Source organism: Andrographis paniculata, unplaced genomic scaffold (assembly GCF_009805555.1).
Source record: "Andrographis paniculata isolate CXL003 unplaced genomic scaffold, ASM980555v1 Contig118END, whole genome shotgun sequence".
In the NCBI taxonomy this organism is placed as follows: Eukaryota; Viridiplantae; Streptophyta; class Magnoliopsida; order Lamiales; family Acanthaceae; genus Andrographis; species Andrographis paniculata.
In genome coordinates, this window is record NW_026137389.1 from 1 (window position 1) to 18,041 (window position 18,041).

At 34.4% G+C, this 18,041-nt stretch overlaps 1 protein-coding gene and 1 pseudogene across 1 annotated transcript; both read right to left on the reverse strand.

Moving 5' to 3' along the window:
* Window positions 1-17: 17 nt before the first annotated feature.
* Window positions 18-2,456, reverse strand: LOC127247322 (protein CHROMATIN REMODELING 35-like; annotated as a pseudogene).
* Window positions 2,457-10,859: 8,403 nt separating this feature from the next.
* Window positions 10,860-14,221, reverse strand: LOC127247327 (protein CHROMATIN REMODELING 35-like). The gene is made up of 4 exons (XM_051269157.1): window positions 13,820-14,221; window positions 13,481-13,681; window positions 13,154-13,312; window positions 10,860-12,641 (listed from the first exon to the last, which is right to left on the reverse strand). Exons 1-4 carry the CDS (start codon window positions 14,219-14,221, stop codon window positions 10,860-10,862), a joined length of 2,544 nt encoding a protein of 847 aa, XP_051125114.1.
* Window positions 14,222-18,041: the final 3,820 nt, after the last annotated feature.

Genomic DNA, 18,041 nt, shown 5'->3' on the forward strand with positions numbered 1-18,041 from the left:
CTTTTCGGCTGCGATTCTCATCCTTTAATCAAGCAGTCTTCTATCGTCTTGTCGAAGCCGCCGTTGCCCCTACCAAGTTTACTCAGACTCCGACTGCTAGAAATCTCAGCCTGCTCACGATCCGCCTCAAAATTATTTTCAGAATCTTCCATCATAAGAAAATTTGGGCGGACCAGATCCAAAATGCTGAAAACTTCTCGCACGCTGTTTTGGTAAAGAGTACCCGAAAGAACACCCTTTCTTGTGGTTTCAATGCTCCCAAGACCTCAGAATAGCGGTGTCTGGGTTCCGCGGTGTATGCCCTTCATCGAGGATGACGATTGATGGGACTTTAAGCAAATAACTTTTGCAAGCCAAAGGAGCTGGCCTGTCATCAACATCGCAGACGATGGAAGAGAACTGCTTGTACCCTAAAAGCAGAATGCTCCTCCTTTCGGCCCATTCCTTCAGAACTTCAAGCTGCTGCCCACGATTGTCTGCCTTAACTGAGTAGAAGTCGTAGAGGGTATCTCTTCGATCTGCCATGTAAGAAACTCCTTCTTCCAGACGGGGAGAATCCCGCGGGGAAGCACAACCAGGGGCCGAGCAGCAGAGGATACTTAGCAATGAAGCTCTGAAGGAAACTGATGATCATGAATGTCTTACCAGAGCCGGGAGCATGAGCCATGATACAACCTCCGGGGTTCTCAGACATTACATTGCTTGCAAGAAAATTGAATCCCTCAACTTGATGAGGTTTCATCTCCCTCCGGTGTCGCGGGTGTGGATGCATATCAGCAGCAATATAAATCATTATTATTGGGTAAATCTAAACCATCCGACAAGGTTTCTGATTGATCATGCCCTCCGGGATTCCGCCCTCCATATCTTCGAGTTCGGGAACTTGTCTGGGCCTGCATTTAAATATTGCATGCAAATTAGTCGTCTCGGCTTGTTCTTCCTGACTACAAGATTTAGAAGTATTGCAATAGGTCTTTAATTAATCTTATAAAAGGAAATAAGATGATTGTAACACAAGAAAGCTAGGTTATAGCTGTGACAATTCATACTAATTAATAAAGAGAGTTGTGATATGACTAAATATAATTTTAAAGTAATTTTGATTTTAGATTAATTTGGGAACGGCGTAAAATTGAATAGAAAAGGAATTTAAAGAAACTTTTGGTATGGTTAAATATATTTTTTGATTTTGAATTCATTTAGAAATCGCAAATAAATTGAATACAAGTTCATATTTGATGTTTAATAAAAAGCTTGAATGTGATGTTTCGAAAGTACATTACATATTTCATGTTTTTTTTAGTGAAAATAAAGTTTGACGAATAGTATGGAAATAAAAGGTTTCGTAAGAAGCCGAGTAACTGAAACTATACAGTACAACATAGTAAATGGAAAGCCATACCTTGGAGAAATTATATTCGATAATTGTTTCAATTGGCTTTTTAATCACCCCACAAATGCGACAAACATCGCCTATATCATCTTTGAATATAAAAGAATGCTCACAGTCTTCTTCATCCTCACCGCCATTTTTTGCATGCAAACTAGGTTCAAAAACATCCTGCAACAAGTCCAACAAAAAATTGAATATATGTATATAAACTTCGAATGAAACTGATATGGTGATCTTATTAAACGTAAATGTAAACATGAAAGCCTCTAAAATAAAACCAAATGTACTTCTAAAATAAATGTGTGAGAGAAAGTGTTACCACCTTCGCGCACTCTATTGCAACTGCCATCTCGCTCCACACGTCGCCCAGGTCATCGAAACTGACATCCGGAGTCTCTTCACTTTCCAGCTGGCTTTCATCATCCGAGCCATCATCCTCCCTTTCAGAGTTTGCCAGCTCGGGCTCATCGAACAAAGGTTTATCAAACAACTGATAAAGTTGGTCCTGAATGAATTGTCGTCTCTGCAAGTAGATATTATAGTATCATCAATAGGTAAAAAAATGTCACCTGGTAGCAGTGTTAAGAAAGTGAATACTGTGTAAATTGCCTTGGTCGAGTAATAAGTTGATTATGGGTACGAATGTTCAGAAATAAATTACCTCAGGATCTTGCATTGGAAAATTTGTACAATGCTCAGAAATGTCAGCTTCAGGTTCGACGTTCTCAGTCCACTCTTCTGTGTCTTCGTCATCTGAATCACTGATAATGATAATTTCAGGATGAGGGCCTGCAGGGATCGGAATTTCATATTCCCTTCCGAATAAGCGCTCATGTAATTGGCGTCTATGAATTTCTAACTCACTGCTATATTCACTTAAGTTTTCGTCTTTTCCCTCGTCCAGCCCTTCTAGAATCCTTCCCGTGACTATTGATTCACGGTCAGTTACAAAGGGGGGCGTCCGTTCTCTGTTGGACTGAGATCCCCTTGAATTCGAACGTGCATTATCACTGGATTCGACTCCTTGATCCGTTTTCCTCCTTTTTTTGTTCCTAGAACTCATATCTGTTGACGGAAAGGGAGAGCACACAAAAGTTATTGTTAGTATTACTTAATTTGAAAAGAATAGAATGAAGTTGGGAGAAAATAGCAGTGCAATCAGTGTGACACATGAAGGTCGAGCCTGGTAGTAATAAGGAAACCTTGAAGTCGTATTTGTGTTTTTCTTTATCTTTATCTCTTTTTTATCATTCTATTTACACATTAATATTATTCACAAACCAAGACAAAGATTAATTTTTATAAATAACTATGTTAAGTGTCATCATTGTTCAAGCAATGTGCATGACAGTGAGCTTTGAAGAAACAATCATTTATAAGATATATTAGGAGAAGTAGTTTGTTACTTGACATGTAGAGTTCTCGACAAAGTAACAGCTATTGAACAAAAAAGTTAATGCCTTGATTGGTCGAGATCCAAAGAACGTGTACAAAAATTAATGATCTTATTTTTATCATCATCTTTATTATTATTATTATTGTTATTAACTTATCACAAATTCAAGTATTTAATATTGTAAAACAAATTAGCAAATTATAATAAATTAAGTTGTAAAAAAAATACATTTTTAATGAGATTTATGGCTATTATAAAAAATTGGATGCAATGTCTCAATAACTTTATATTAAAAATAAAAATAGAACACTTCAATTGTGGCGAAATTTTTTAAAAAATAATAAAAAAACAAATTAAATTATTTAGACATTTCATAATACTATAGAAAATTAAACTAGATGAGTGAAAGAAAATGGAAAAAATAAAAGGTGTAATGTATATGTAAGGTTTAATTCTCAACTAAGGATGAAGACACAAAGGAAATAGTGATTGTGACTAGTACCTTTTTGTTAAATTGAAAATTGATAGACAAGAGCGATCCAGATCTGATTTGATTTGAACTTGTAACCTCTTAATCAGAACGTCATGTGGGCGACGGGCTACGGGCCTTACTCAGCTATCTATCTTTTTCAAATATTCTTAACTTTACGATCGAAAGATCTAGTTTTTATATTTTATGGTAGATGACCAAGAGTCTTTCAAATCTTCACGTATCTTTTTGTCAGATTGAAAACTTATGAAGACAGGAGCAATCTGGATCAGTAACTTCTTAATCTTCTACTGTATTCCTTAATTTACTCTTCAATTTGGATGTCGTGTGGGCGACAGGGACGATCCTCCAAGGAATTTTGATGTCTTACTTGGCTGCCCACTTTCTTCAGATCTTCTCAACCTTGAGATGAAAGTATCTGAAACTTTCTGTGTGTTTTAAGGAAGAAACCTTGAAATTGAAAAATCTAGTTTCAATGTGCCTTGGATAGGAACTTTGAGAATGAAGAATCTGATTTGAGTGTATTTTTTAGAGTAAGTGATCAAAAGATCTTTTTCGGAGGTAAGCATATTTGGGTATTTAAAATTCAAATGTTTGGGCCAAACACACTGTTTAACCCCTCAACAATAATTTGGTTTTCTAGAAAATATTTCTTTGAACTACCATCTTAAATTCAAATAAGATTACTGGTTCATTTCTTAATATCTACCGTTTTGTATAGCCATGCTTAAAATATCATATATTCGTTAGTTTAATTATGTTATAGACAATTTAACTAATTAATATTTTATTTTAAGAGCATTGCCATTCAATTTTATTAAATCTGCATGTATTGTATACAAGATAATCTTTATAATTTTTTTTGTGAGGACATCGTCATCCTAAAAATATGACATAAATTTCTTCTAGAGTAAATATAGTACATGATATAGTCAATATTATTTCTTGGGGCCATTTGCATTAATTTAAAAGAGAAGTAAAAGCCAAAAATAAAAGTTTAAAGCATAATCTATTTGATTTTATATTTAGATAAATTTTTATAAAAGCAACTTAAGAAAAAAAAAAATTGGTTGGATATAAACTTCCAAAAGGACACATTAATATACTTGTAATTTACGATTAAACTTCTATAATTTATTTTTAATTTTTATTAACTATATTTAAAAACTAAATTATATCTTCTATAAAAAATATATATATATATTTTTTTTTTACATTGGTAACTTATATTTTAAAATTTTAATTTAAAGATACTATATAAAATAAAATTACAATTTAATGTTACATGAATTGTACTCTATAATTTATTTTAAAATTTTAAAAATGAAAGAATTAATAATTTTATGTTTCTTGTATAATTAAAATTTTATATTTTTAAATTTAATATCTCAACTATAGTTTTAAATTTCAACTATAGTATAATATATAAATAAAAATATAATTATATTTTAAATTTTAATTGAAGTATAATATATTACTATTATTTTTCTAATTATTATTATTAGGAATAAAAGTTTAATTTAAACTTAATAGTGTTAGAAGTAGAAATTTAAAACCCCTATAAGAAGCTAATCTAAACGGGGTTTTAATCCATCGTTCTCGTAAAATTAATAAATAAATCTTAACATTTGGCTAATAAAAAAGACACTTCGTAAGCTTATGTGTCTATTGCTATATTGGAATTTAGAGGATGAACATCCATGTTAACTAGGGCTGTATTCTTTTATAAAGTCACTGTAAATTAAACATTTCAAAATGGTTCTCCTTAATCCACACAAAGTGAACTATTGCAATATTATAGCCAAAGATAGACTAATACGAAATTACATTACAATCATTCCGATGAGTTGTCCAACTCAATCTTTGTTGTGACCCAAAATTTACACTTTGTAAAAATAAATGATATGACCTTAAAGTGTGACACCACCTACCATATTATTTACAATATAAAGCAAATTGGGATTTGCATTAATAAAACAAATATAGAGTGAAAAAACATTACCAATGTTATTACGAATCAAAATGTCAATCCAAAGTTAATACCAAAGAAAGGCTTCTAGTATACGACATGTGTTAGGCCTCACTAATTTTTGGGAGCTTGTCTTGGCCTTCATTTATACATTGCATGCAAATTAGTCGTCTCAGCTTGTAAAAACATTATAGATATGACAATACTTAGTAATAAAGAAATTCTTTATATGATTAAATATATTTTGAACGTATTTTTTGTTATAGATTAATGTAAAAATAATAATAAAAAAAATGAATAGAGAATTGAATATGAAGACGCTTCTGATAAGGATAATGTCAGGATGAGGGCTTGCAGGGCTCGGAACTTCATCTTCCCTTCCGAATAAGCGCTCATGTAATTGGCGTCTATGAATTTCTAACTCACTGCTATCTTCACTTAAGTGTTCTTTTTTCCCTCATCCAACCCTTCCTGAATCTTTCCTGTGGCTATTAATTCACGGTCATTTACAAAAGGGGGGCGTTCATTCTGTGTTGGAATGATATCCTCCTGAGTTCGAACATGCATTATTATTGGATTCTACTCCTTGATCCATTTTCATCCTTTTTTTGTCTCTAGAACTCATATCTGTTGGTGAAAACGGAGAGCACACAAAAGTTATTGTTAATATTACTTAATTTGAAAAGAATAGAATGAAGTTGAGAGAAAAAATATCAGTGCAGTCAGTGTGACCCATGAAGGTCGAGCCTAGTAGTAATAGGGAAACCTTGAAGACGTGTTTGTGTTTTTTTTTATCTTTATCTTATTTTTTTTATTCCATTTACACAAATATTATTCACAAATAAAGACAGAGATTAATGTTTATAAATGACTATGTTAAGTGTCATCATTGTTCAAGCAATGTGCATGATAACGAGCTTTGAAAAAAACAATCATTTATAAGATATATTAAAAGTAGTATGTTACTTGACACAGAGTTGTCGACAAAGTAACAACTATTGAACAAAAAAGTTTATGTATTGAATGGTCGAGATCCAACCAATGAGTACAAAAATTAATGATCTTATTTTTATCATTATTATTATTAGCGTATCAAAAATTCAGGTATTTAATATTGTAAAACGAATTAGCAAATTGTAATAAATTAAGTTTAAAAAAAATTCAATTTAATGAGATTTTTAGAAAAATCTTAAGACCATGTCTCAATAATATTATATTAAAAAAAAACTTAAATTGTGGCGAGATTTTTTAATAATTAAAAAAACAAAATAAATTATAAGATGATTTATAAGTACAATAGAAAATAAAACTAGATGAGTGAAAGAAAAATGAACAAAATAAAAGGTGAAATGTATATGTAAGTTTTAATTCTCAACTAAGGATGAAGACAAAAGGAAACAGTGATTGTGACTCATACCTTTTTGTTAAATTAAAAACTGATGAGACAAGAGCGACCTCGATCTGATTTGAACTTGTAACCTCCCGATCTTCTAAGTATTCCCTTGAATCTTCAATCAGAACGTGGTGTGCGGGCGACGGGTACGTTATTTTCAATCAGACCGACCAGGTACCTTACTCAGCTATCCACCTTCTTCAAATCTTTTTAACCTTGAAATGGAAAGATCTAATTTTTATATTTTAGGGTACATGACCAAGAGTCCTTCAAGTCTTTCATATATCTTATTGTTAGATTGAAAACTTGGCAAGACAGAGCAATCTGAATCTGATTTTAACTAGTAACTTTTGGATCTTCTGTTGTATTCTTTTGCTCTTCAATTTGGACATCGTGTGGGGAATAGGACGATCTTCCAAGCAATTTTGATGTCTTACTTGGCTGCCCACTTTCTTCAAATCTTCTCAACCTTGAGATGGAAGTATCTAAAACTTTTAGTGTCAGTAGAAATTTTGAAATGGAAAAATATAGTTTCAATGTGTCTGGTAGCAACTTTGAGAAGGAAGAATATGATTTTAGTGTATTCTAGGGCAAGTGACCAAAAAAATCTTTTTGCACAGATAAGCCTCTCTGTGCATTACAATTCATATGTTTCGTCCAAACACATTGCTCAAGCCCATCAATGTATTTTTTTGAACTACCATCTTAAATTCAAATAAGATTATTGGTTCCTTTCCTAATATCTACCCTTTTGTCTAGCCAAGCTTAAATATTACATGTTCATTAGTTTAATTATATTATAGACAATTTAACTAATTAATATTTTATTTTAAGAGCAATGTCATTCAATTTTATTAAATTTATGTATTGTATACAAAATAATCTTTATAAATTTTTTTGTGAGGATATCATCATCATCCTAAAAATAGGACATAAGATAAAGTCGATATTATTAATATTTGGGGCCATTTGCATTAACTTAGAAAAGAAGTAAAGTCCAAAAACAAAAGTTTAAAGCAGTTAAATTTTTATAAAAACAACTTAAAAAAAAAATGATTGGATATAAAGTTGAAAATGCTACTGTAAAAATTTTCCATAAGGACACGTTAATATGCTTGTAATTTACGATTAAACTTCTATAATTTATTTTTAATTTTTATTAACTATAGTAAATAATTATATTATTATACAACAAATTTACACTTCATGCTACAAATTAATTACATTATTAACGGAAAAATTTATATTTCAGCTATAAATCTTTCATGCTTGTATTTTTATAATAGTTTGATACAATACTTATCAGATAAAATATTATACTTTTTTATTTATAAAAATTGGAAGAGTTATATACTAATAAAACAGAAAAAAAAATTGATAAATAGCCTTAAAATTTAAACAAACAAAACACGAACAAACATGTCTTCCTTTTTACAGACTCCAAGCCATACACACTCGATGGTGCCTTCAGCAACATATAAGTGAACAATGTTATTAGATAAGTAAGTCTACTTATCATACCATCTCCACCTATCCCTCTCAGATTGTCTTTATGAATTCCTCGGAACAATGTTAGAAGATAAGTAAGTCTACTTATCATACCATCTCCACCTACCCCTCTCTGATTGTCTTTAAAGAATTCCTCGGTTCAGCTCCGAAAAATTTGCAAATAATTACTCAGACAGTCATTGTTCTAGAGGAATGAGAAACTGCAAGTTGGCTATCATTTGCTCAGTTCTTACGAAATAGATAATAGCAAATCAATGAATGCTCCGTTGACGACCCAGGGGATCGGCAGAGTGGAGAGATTTTTGGCAAGGCAGCAGCGAGATAATATTGCTACAACAGATCAAGGTGTGTTTTAATTTTTGTAATATTTTTGTTTGTTTATCGGTACAACTTCAAGGGAGAAAAATTGATTTCTTCGACACGGTTGCAGATTCTGAAATGGAAGCGAGGATCTTCCCACTATGACGACGACTGGATCTGACAATAAGGTGCGAAGAAAGTTCAAAAAAAAAAAAGAAAGTGACACTACAGATGACAACATGCCTGCGGGGGCTTCAGGGCGGCGCAGCATCAGACCTTCAAAAGGAAGGGCTGCAGTGACCTCTCATCGGAGGAAGACGAAGAAGAGGAGGCTGTCTTTTCCTGTTTTTCAGAATTTGTGAAGATAAGTTTTATATATAAACTTTGAAGTGTCTATTCAAGAAAAGATGCACCTTTCAGATTTAAATACATCTTTTCTTGAATAGACATTTCAAAGTTTATTATATAAAACTTATCTTCACAAATTCTGAAAAAGAGGAAATGGACAAAAAAAATAATGTTGTCTGCGGAATAAATCTGTTTGCGCAAATAATCTCCCAACGTTTACTTGCTCGATTTTTCGCCTAAAATTCAAGTGTTACTTTGTTTTATCGTCGTACGAATTTCGTGTAACCCGGGCGTTAATAGGGTCAAAATATCGTATAAGGAAAGCGAATCGACACGGCTCAAAGTGTATCCAAGATCGTGTATACCCTGCGGAATTTGATTTGTTCGTATTTTCATTCAAATCCAGATTATTTTTCCAACAATCTTATACGATAATTTCGGACGGTCATGGATGGGATACTTTGGCGGATATGAAAATGAAATTTGGAAAGATGTCCAAATTTGAGGATATTGGAATCTATTATTTCCAATGATCAAATCGATAGAATTGATTTTTAAATTTTGAAAAATGAATCCGATGTGGGTTCATAATTTTTATTTAAGAGAATAAAAATTTGCATCTCCAAAAGAATGCACACAATTATTTTATTCGGTTGGAGAGACAGCCGGCAATATATTTCGGCTTGCCTGCAGTGCAATTGATCATCGATCATGTAACGATTAAAAAGAGAAAAAGAAAAAAATATGCAGATTCTTGTCTGCAGAATTAATTTGTGTGTGCAAATAATCTCCCAACTTTTACTTGCTCGATTTTTCGCCTAAAATTCGAGTGTTGCTTTGTTTTATCCTCATACGAATTTCGTGTAATCCGGGGCGTTAATAGGGTCGAAATATTGTATAAGGAAAGCGACTCTACTCGACTCAAAGTATAAATTTGATTTGTTTGTATTTTCATTCAATCCGGATTATTTATCCATCATTTTCTTCTAATTTTTCATAAGATCTGTTCAATTTTCCTTCATTCGCCATTAGAAACTCATCAATTCATCAAGTGTATAAGTTGACAGGTTATTACTTTCCTCAATTGCAGCGACAACCTAATCATATTTTGGAATCATACTTTTGAGAACCTTACTGACACCAATCTGATTATTGACCGATCCGGATTCTCTATAATACTTCATCTAGTTGATCGATAGTTTCTTACATGTATTCTTGGACTGATTCTTTTTCTTTCATACTCAGTGTTTCAAAATCACACCGAAGGGTTTGCAATTTAATCGTAAGTACTTTGTTGTCACCGAAATATTCTTGCTTCCGAATATCCCGCGCCATCCTGGATGTTCTAGCAGCAACAGTACTGTGCAAAAATATCATCCTGTAATGCCGATTGGATGAGTAGCAGTGCCATTGTATCCTTTCTACGATTTTCCCGCAATTGTTGATCTTGTGCCGCAGGAGTCGGATCTAGGTCATCAATTCCTATTTCAACCAAATCTTACAATTCTTGAGACTTGAATAGAGTTTTCATTTTCAAACTCCAAAAATGGTACTTCTCTCCTTTGAAAATTAGAATTAATGGTTGAATTGAAGAATTTCCGTCTGACATTTTGCATACGAACAAAAAAATTTCAAAAATCTACACTTCTGAAAAAAAAAAAAAAAAAATGACACAAGCACAGGCCCTCACTTTCTTTGTTGTGGAGAAGACGGACCAAAAATCTAGAATATATTCGCTCTAGGAGAATTTTTTTCTTTTTGTTTCTGCTTTTAATTTTAATACAATAAATCTGATACAATAATTACTCAATATTATAAATTCAAATTTTAAACCAACTATTGCAACGCCTAATATAACTTAATACAACTTCTAAAATATATGCACGGTATTATTTATTTAATAACAATAACATTTTGAAACACTTAAAAAACATTAAAAAAATTTTATACATCACAATATATATAATATACAGTTGATATAGTACATAAAAAATGGCTATCAAGAATTACAGATGAATTTTCTAGACGAAGCGAAGAACCAAAACATCACTCAAAGTACGCTCACCTCCGGTAGACAGCTGCGACATTTTCTTTCAACAGTAGAGTTTCCAGAAACATGTCTCCGCACGCATCAACGTGGACAGGCTCCATTTCGAAGTTGTCCTGACCCCTGCGCTCATCCCATTCGAACCACATCTTGGCGATGGATTCCTTCTTGAAGCATGCAGCATGGTCCGCCTCTTCAAGTGAGCCGGTCGCGATCAACCGGTAAGTATAAACCTTCCTCGTCTGTCCCGGCCGGAACGCCCTTCCTATCGCCTGCCGGGTCACTGAGGGGTTCAGGTGAACGTCGAGGATGAGAATGCGAGAAGCCCCGATGAGTGAGATTCCCTCGCCGCATGCCTTGACAGAACCGAAGAAGACTCTGGCTGCCGGGGACTGATTGAATTGCTCCATCACAGACTCCCGAGCATCTGTGTCGGAGTCGCCTGTAATCACGAACATCTCGCGGCCAACACTGTAGCCCTTCAATTTACTGGTCATTATCTCCAGAAATTTCAGGGGCAACAGAAAGTTGCCGAAGACGATCAGCTTCTCTCCGGTGGATTCGCAAAGCTGGAGGAGATTTATATAGAAGCTAAGCTTTGCCCCGTCACGAATGTCTAGCTTCTCTAATAATGGGTGAATTCTCCCCTCGTCCACTCTGCCTCTTCCACCAGAGTTCTTCGCGACCTCCTTCAGGATCGGGTGTACATAAATGGGACTTGCGAGTGCACTAATTGCGAACCTGTTCTGCAAATTTTTCATCTCCTCAACTTCTGATCGTTGCGCAGGACTGAGCTCCAGGAAGACAGCCAAATCTACAAGTCCAGGAAGTTCTTCAAGGTTGTCCCCCTTGTAGTAGTGCAGGACCTTCCTAGTCATCTCGCGCAAATCTTGTATCAGAGCCACTTTTCGGCTGCGATTCTCATCCTTTATCAAGCAGTCTTCTATCGTCTTGTAGAAGCCGCCGTTGCCTCTACCAAGTTTACTCAGACTCCGACTGCTAGAAATCTCAGCCCTGCTCACGATCCGCCTCAAAATTATTTTAGAATCTTCCATCATAAGAAAATTTGGGCGGACCAGATCTAAAATGCTGAAAACTTCTCTCACGCTGTTTTGATAAAGAGTACCCGAAAGAACAACCTTTCTTGTGGTTTCAATGCTCCCAAGAGACCTCAGAATAGCGGTGTCTGGGTTCCGCGGTGTATGCCCTTCATCGAGGATGACGATTGAAGGGACTTTAAGCAAATAACTTTTGCAAGCCAAAGGAGCTGGCCTGTCATCAACATCGCAGACGATGGAAGAAAACTGCTTGTACCCTAAAAACAGAATGCTCCTCCTTTCGGCCCATTCCTTCAGAACTTGAAGCTGCTGGCCACGATTGTCTGCCTTAACTGAGTAGAAGTCGTAGAGGGGTATCTCTTCGATCTGCCATGTAAGAAACTCCTTCTTCCAGACGGGCAGAATCCCCCGGGGAAGCACAACCAGGGGCCGAGCTGCAGGATACTTCGCCATGAAGCTCTGAAGGAAACTGATGATCATGAATGTCTTACCGGAGCCCGGAGCATGAGCCATGATACAACCTCCGGGGTTCTCAGACATTACATTGCTCGCAAGAAAATTGAATCCCTCAACTTGATGAGGTTTCATCTCCCTCCGGTGTCGCGGGTGTGGATGCATATCAGCAGCAATAAAATCATTATTATTGGGTAAATCTAAACCATCCGACAAGGTTTCTGATTGATCATGCCCTCCGGGATTCCGCCCTCCATAACTTCGAGTTCGGGAACTTGTCTGGGCCTGCATTTAAGTATTGCATGCAAATTAGTCGTCTCAGCTTGTTCTTCCTGACTACAAGATTTTAGAAGTATTGCAATAGGTCTTTAATTAATCATATAAAAGGAAATAAGATGATTGTAACACAAGAAAGCTAGGTTATAACTATGACAATTCATACTAATTAATAAAGAGAGTTGTGATATGACTAAATATAATTTTAAAGTAATTTTGATTTTAGATTAATTTGGGAAAAGCGTAAAATTGAATAGAAAAGGAATTTAAAGAAACTTTTGGTATGGCTAAATATATTTTTTGATTTTGAATTAATTTAGAAATTGCAAATAAATTGAATACAAGTTCATATTTGATGTTTAATAAAAAGGCTTGAATGTGATGTTTCGAAAGTACATTACATATTTCATGTTTCTTTTTAGTGAAAACAAAGTTTGACGAATAGTATGGAAATAAAAGGTTTCGTAAGAAGCCGAGTAACTGAAACAATACAGTACAACATAGTAAATGCAAAGCCATACCTTGGAGAAATTATATTCGACAATTGTTTCAATTGGCCTTTTAATCACCCCACAAATGCGACAAACATCGCCTATATCATCTTTGAATATAAAAGAATGGTCACAGTCTTCTTCACCCTCACCGCCATTTTTCGCATGCAAAGTAGGTTCAAAAACATCCTGCAACAAGTCCAACAAAAAATTGAATATATGTATATAAACTTCGAATGAAACTGATATGGTGATCTTATTAAACGTAAATGTAAACATGAAAGCCTCTAAAATAAAACCAAATGTACATCTAAAATAAATGTGTAATTCTAAATGTGACAGAGAAAGTGTTACCACCTTCGCGCACTCCATTGCAACTGCCATCTCGCTCCACACGTCGCCCAGGTCATCGAAACTGACATCCGGAGTCTCTTCACTTTCCAGCTGGCTTTCATCATCCGAGCCATCATCCTCCCTTTCAGAGTTTGCCAGCTCGGGCTCATCGAACAAAGGTTTATCAAACAACTGATAAAGTTGGTCCTGAATGAATTGTCGTCTCTGCAAGTAGATATTATAGTATCATCAATAGGTAAAAAAATGTCACCTGGTAGCAGTGTTAAGAAAGTGAATACTGTGTAAATTGCCTTGGTCGAGTAATAAGTTGATTATGGGTACGAATGTTCAGAAATAAATTACCTCAGGATCTTGCATTGGAAAATTTGTACAATGCTCAGAAATGTCAGCTTCAGGTTCGACGTTCTCAGTCCACTCTTCTGTGTCTTGGTCATCTGAATCACTGATAATGATAATTTCAGGATGAGGGCCTGCAGGGATCGGAATTTCATATTCCCTTCCGAATAAGCGCTCATGTAATTGGCGTCTATGAATTTCTAACTCACTGCTATATTCACTTAAGTTTTCGTCTTTTCCCTCGTCCAGCCCTTCTAGAATCCTTCCCGTGACTATTGATTCACGGTCATTTACAATGGGGGGCGTTCGTTCTCTGTTGGACTGAGATCCCCTTGAATTCGAACGTGCATTATCACTGGATTCGACTCCTCGATCCGTTTTCATCCTTTTTTTGTCCCTAGAACTCATATCTATTGATGAAAAGGGAGAGCACACAAAAGTTATTGTTAGTATTACTTAATTTGAAAAGAATAGAATGAAGTTGGGAGAAAATAGCAGTGCAATCAGTGTGACACATGAAGGTCGAGCCTGGTAGTAATAAGGAAACCTTGAAGACGTGTTTGTGTTTTTCTTTATCTTTATCTCATTTTTATTATTCTATTTACACATTAATATTATTCACAAACCAAGACAAAGATTAATTTTTATAAATAACTATGTTAAGTGTCATCATTGTTCAAGCAATGTGCATGATAGTGAGCTTTGAAGAAACAATCATTTATAAGATATATTAGAAGAAGTAGTTTGTTACTTCACATGTAGAGTTCTCGACAAAGTAACAGCTATTGAACAAAAAAGTTAATACATTGATTGGTCGAGATCCAAGGAATGCTTACAAAAATTAATGATCTTATTTTTATCATCATCTTTATTATTATTATTATTATTGTTATTAACTTATCACAAATTCAAGTATTTAATATTGTAAAACAAATTAGCAAATTATAATAAATTAAGTTGTAAAAAAAAATACATTTTTAATGAGATTTATGATTATTAAAAAAAATTGGATGCAATGTCTCAATAACTTTATATTAAAAAAAATAAAAATAAAACACTTAAATTGTGGCGAGATTTTTTAAAAAATAAAAAAAAAATAAATTATTTAGACGGTTCATAATACCATAGAAAATGAAACTAGATGAGTGAAAGAAAAATGAAAAAAATAAAAGGTGAAATGTATATGTAAGCTTTAATTCTCAATTAAGAATGAAGACACAAAGGAAATAGCGATTGTGACTAGTACCTTTTTCTTAAATTGAAAATTGATAGACAAGAGCGATCCAGATCAGATTTGATTTGAACCTGTAACCTCTCAATCAGAACGTCTTGTGGGCCACGGGCTACGGGTCTTACTCAGCTATCTATCTTTTTCAAATCTTCTTAACTTTAAGATGGAAAGATCTAGTTTTTATATTTTAGGGTAGATGACAAGAGTCCTTCAAATCTTCACATATCTTTTTGTCAGATTGAAAACTTGTGAAGACAGGAGCAATCTCGATCCGTAACTTCTGAATATTCTACTGTATTCCTTTACTCTTCAATTTGGATATCGTGTGGGCGACAGGGACGATCCTCCAAGGAATTTTGATGTCTTACTGCTGCCCACTTTCTTCGGATCTTCTCAACCTTGAGATGAAAGTATCTGAAACTTTCAGTGTGTTTTAAGGAAGAAACTTTGAAATTGAAAAATCTAGTTTCAATGTGTCTTGGATAGGAACTTTGAGAATAAAGAATCTGATTTGAGTGTATTTTTTAGGGTAAGTGACCAAAAGATCTTTTTCACAGGTAAGCATCTTTGGGTATTTAAAATTCAAATGTTTGGGCCAGACACACTGTTTAACCCATCAACAATAATTTGGTTTTCTAGAAAATATTTCTTTGAACTACCATCTTAAATTCAAATAAGATTATTGGTTCATTCCTTAATATCTACCGTTTTGTCTAGCCATGCTTAAAATATCACATATTCATTAGTTTAATTATTTTATAGACAATTTAACTAATTAATATTTTATTTTAAGAGCATTGCCATTCAATTTTATTAAATATATTTTGAAAGTATTTTTTGTCATAGATTAATGTAAAATAAAAAAAAAAAATAGAGAATTGAATATGAAGACGCTTCTGATATGGCTAAATCTATTTTGTGATTTTGGATAGTTTAGAAATAATAAAAAATTCAATACGAATAGAAATTTAAAATTATATATAAAAAAGAATTGAATGTTTTTGAAAATATATTGTCGTATATTTTATATTTGTTTTTCGAGAAATCCAAATTTGATTAGGAGTGTTAAAAGAATTTTGAAACATAAATATACAGAAGTTTCAAAAGAAATTGAGTAATTAATAACTATAAGCTACGACATAGTGAATGAAAATCCATACCTTCGAGAACTTATATTCGATAATTGATTCAATTGGCATTTAACTCACTCCACAAATGTGAAAACATTGCCGATATCATGTTGGAATATAAAAGAGTACTCACACTAATCTTCATCCTCACCACCCTTTTTCTCATAATGCTGTGTAGGTTCCAAAACATCCTGAAACATCGAACAAAAAACTAAATATATATATGCTGATCCTATTTAGCATAAATGTAAATATGCCAGCCTCGAGAACAAAACCAAATGTACTACTAAAATAAATAGGTAATTCTAAATGTTTAAGAGAAAGTGTTACCCACTTCGCACACTCCATTGCAACTGCCATCTCGCTCCACATGTCGCCCAGGTCACCGAAACTGACATCCGGAGTCTCTTCACTTTCCTGCTCGCTTGCATCATCCGAGCCATCATCCTCGCTTTTAGAGTTTTCAAGGTCAAGCACATTGAACAAAGGTGTGTCGAACAAATGATAAAATAGGTCTTGAATGAATTGTCGTCTCTGCAAGATATTATAACCGTATCAGCAATATGTAAAAAATAAATTGCATCCGCAGTAGCAGTGTTAATTAAGTGAATAGTGTGTAAATTGCGCTGGTCAATTAATAAGTTGATTATGGGTACCAATGTTCGGAATTAAGCTACCTCAGGATCTTGCATTGGTGAACTTGTACAATGCTCAGACATGTCAGCTTGAGGTTTGACGTCCTCAGTACACTCGTCTGTGTCATCGTCATGTTAATCACTGATAATGATAATTTCAGGATGAGGGCTTGCAGGGCTCCGAACAAATAACTTCATTCTGGAAAAGTGCTCGAATACTTGGCGTCTATGAATGGCTAACTCACTCCTATCTTCACTTAGGCGTTCGTTTTTTCCCATGTCCAACCCTTATGAAAATTTGTGAATTTATATCTCCAATCAATACTACTGGAAGCAAGAATATCAAATAAAACCAAAACAATATTAAACCCAATGAAATTGAAATAACAACATTGTAAGGCCAAATTAATTTTCTCAAGTATGGAAACTAAAAGCAAACAAACAGGCCCTAAATTATTGAAGACAATTTAGGATTCTTCCTGTTCGTCTTCTTCTTCCTCCTACATTCTTCTCTGATGAACTCACAACAGATATACGGTGGCTCTCCTCCGGTGAATCAGCCAGCGATCGGCAGCCAAACAGCTCCGGCGACTTATTCCAGACAGCAGCGGCAAGCATCATTGCTAAGCAAAAGAACTTGCCCAGTTTATAGTTGCTGATGTAGTATTCAGTTTGATACTGATTCACAGAAGGAAGTGCATCTGCCGTATGCGGTGGGCTACTGTGTAACCCAAAGTGTGAGGGGAGGTTAGGGTACCAGCAAGGGAAGCAATAGAACATAGGCCATATCCAGGAGGAAAATGGCGGGCTATTCAAACAATGAAAAGTTTATCAGTCTGGGCATGGACCGTAATGCCATTCGGATTAAAGAATGCAGGGCTACTCTTCCTTTTCGAACAACGGACAGCTCCGATTCATCTTCTCGGGGACAGCAGCTCCTCCGGCCCCAACTTCACCGATCTTCTCGAACTTCTTTCAGCAGCATTAGAATTATTGATTTTCGGCTCAGCCCATGGTGCGAATAGCCGAAGTAACTACACCTCAAGGTTGGAGGTAACTACACCACCAAAATCGGCCAGATAAAGGGCTTCTAAAGCTCACCCGTACTCACCGGAAAACTCGCTGTTTCTCTCCCTCTTTGCCCCCACTCTGAGATGTTATTTCTTACTCTCTTCTCTACCAGAGAAACTACATTTTCTATATATCTAACCCCATCTCTCTATCTCTTAAAA

Bases quoted from the DNA above. Each gene is read 5' to 3' on its own strand.
- LOC127247327 (XM_051269157.1), bottom strand. From the start codon at position 14,221: ATGAGTTCTAGGGACAAAAAAAGGATGAAAACGGATCGAGGAGTCGAA. The intron at 13,682-13,819 runs GTAATTTATTTC...ATCTACTTGCAG, and splicing joins TTCCAATGCAAGATCCTGAG to AGACGACAATTCATTCAGGA. The intron at 12,642-13,153 runs GTATGGCTTTGC...ACTTAAATGCAG, and splicing joins TCGAATATAATTTCTCCAAG to GCCCAGACAAGTTCCCGAAC.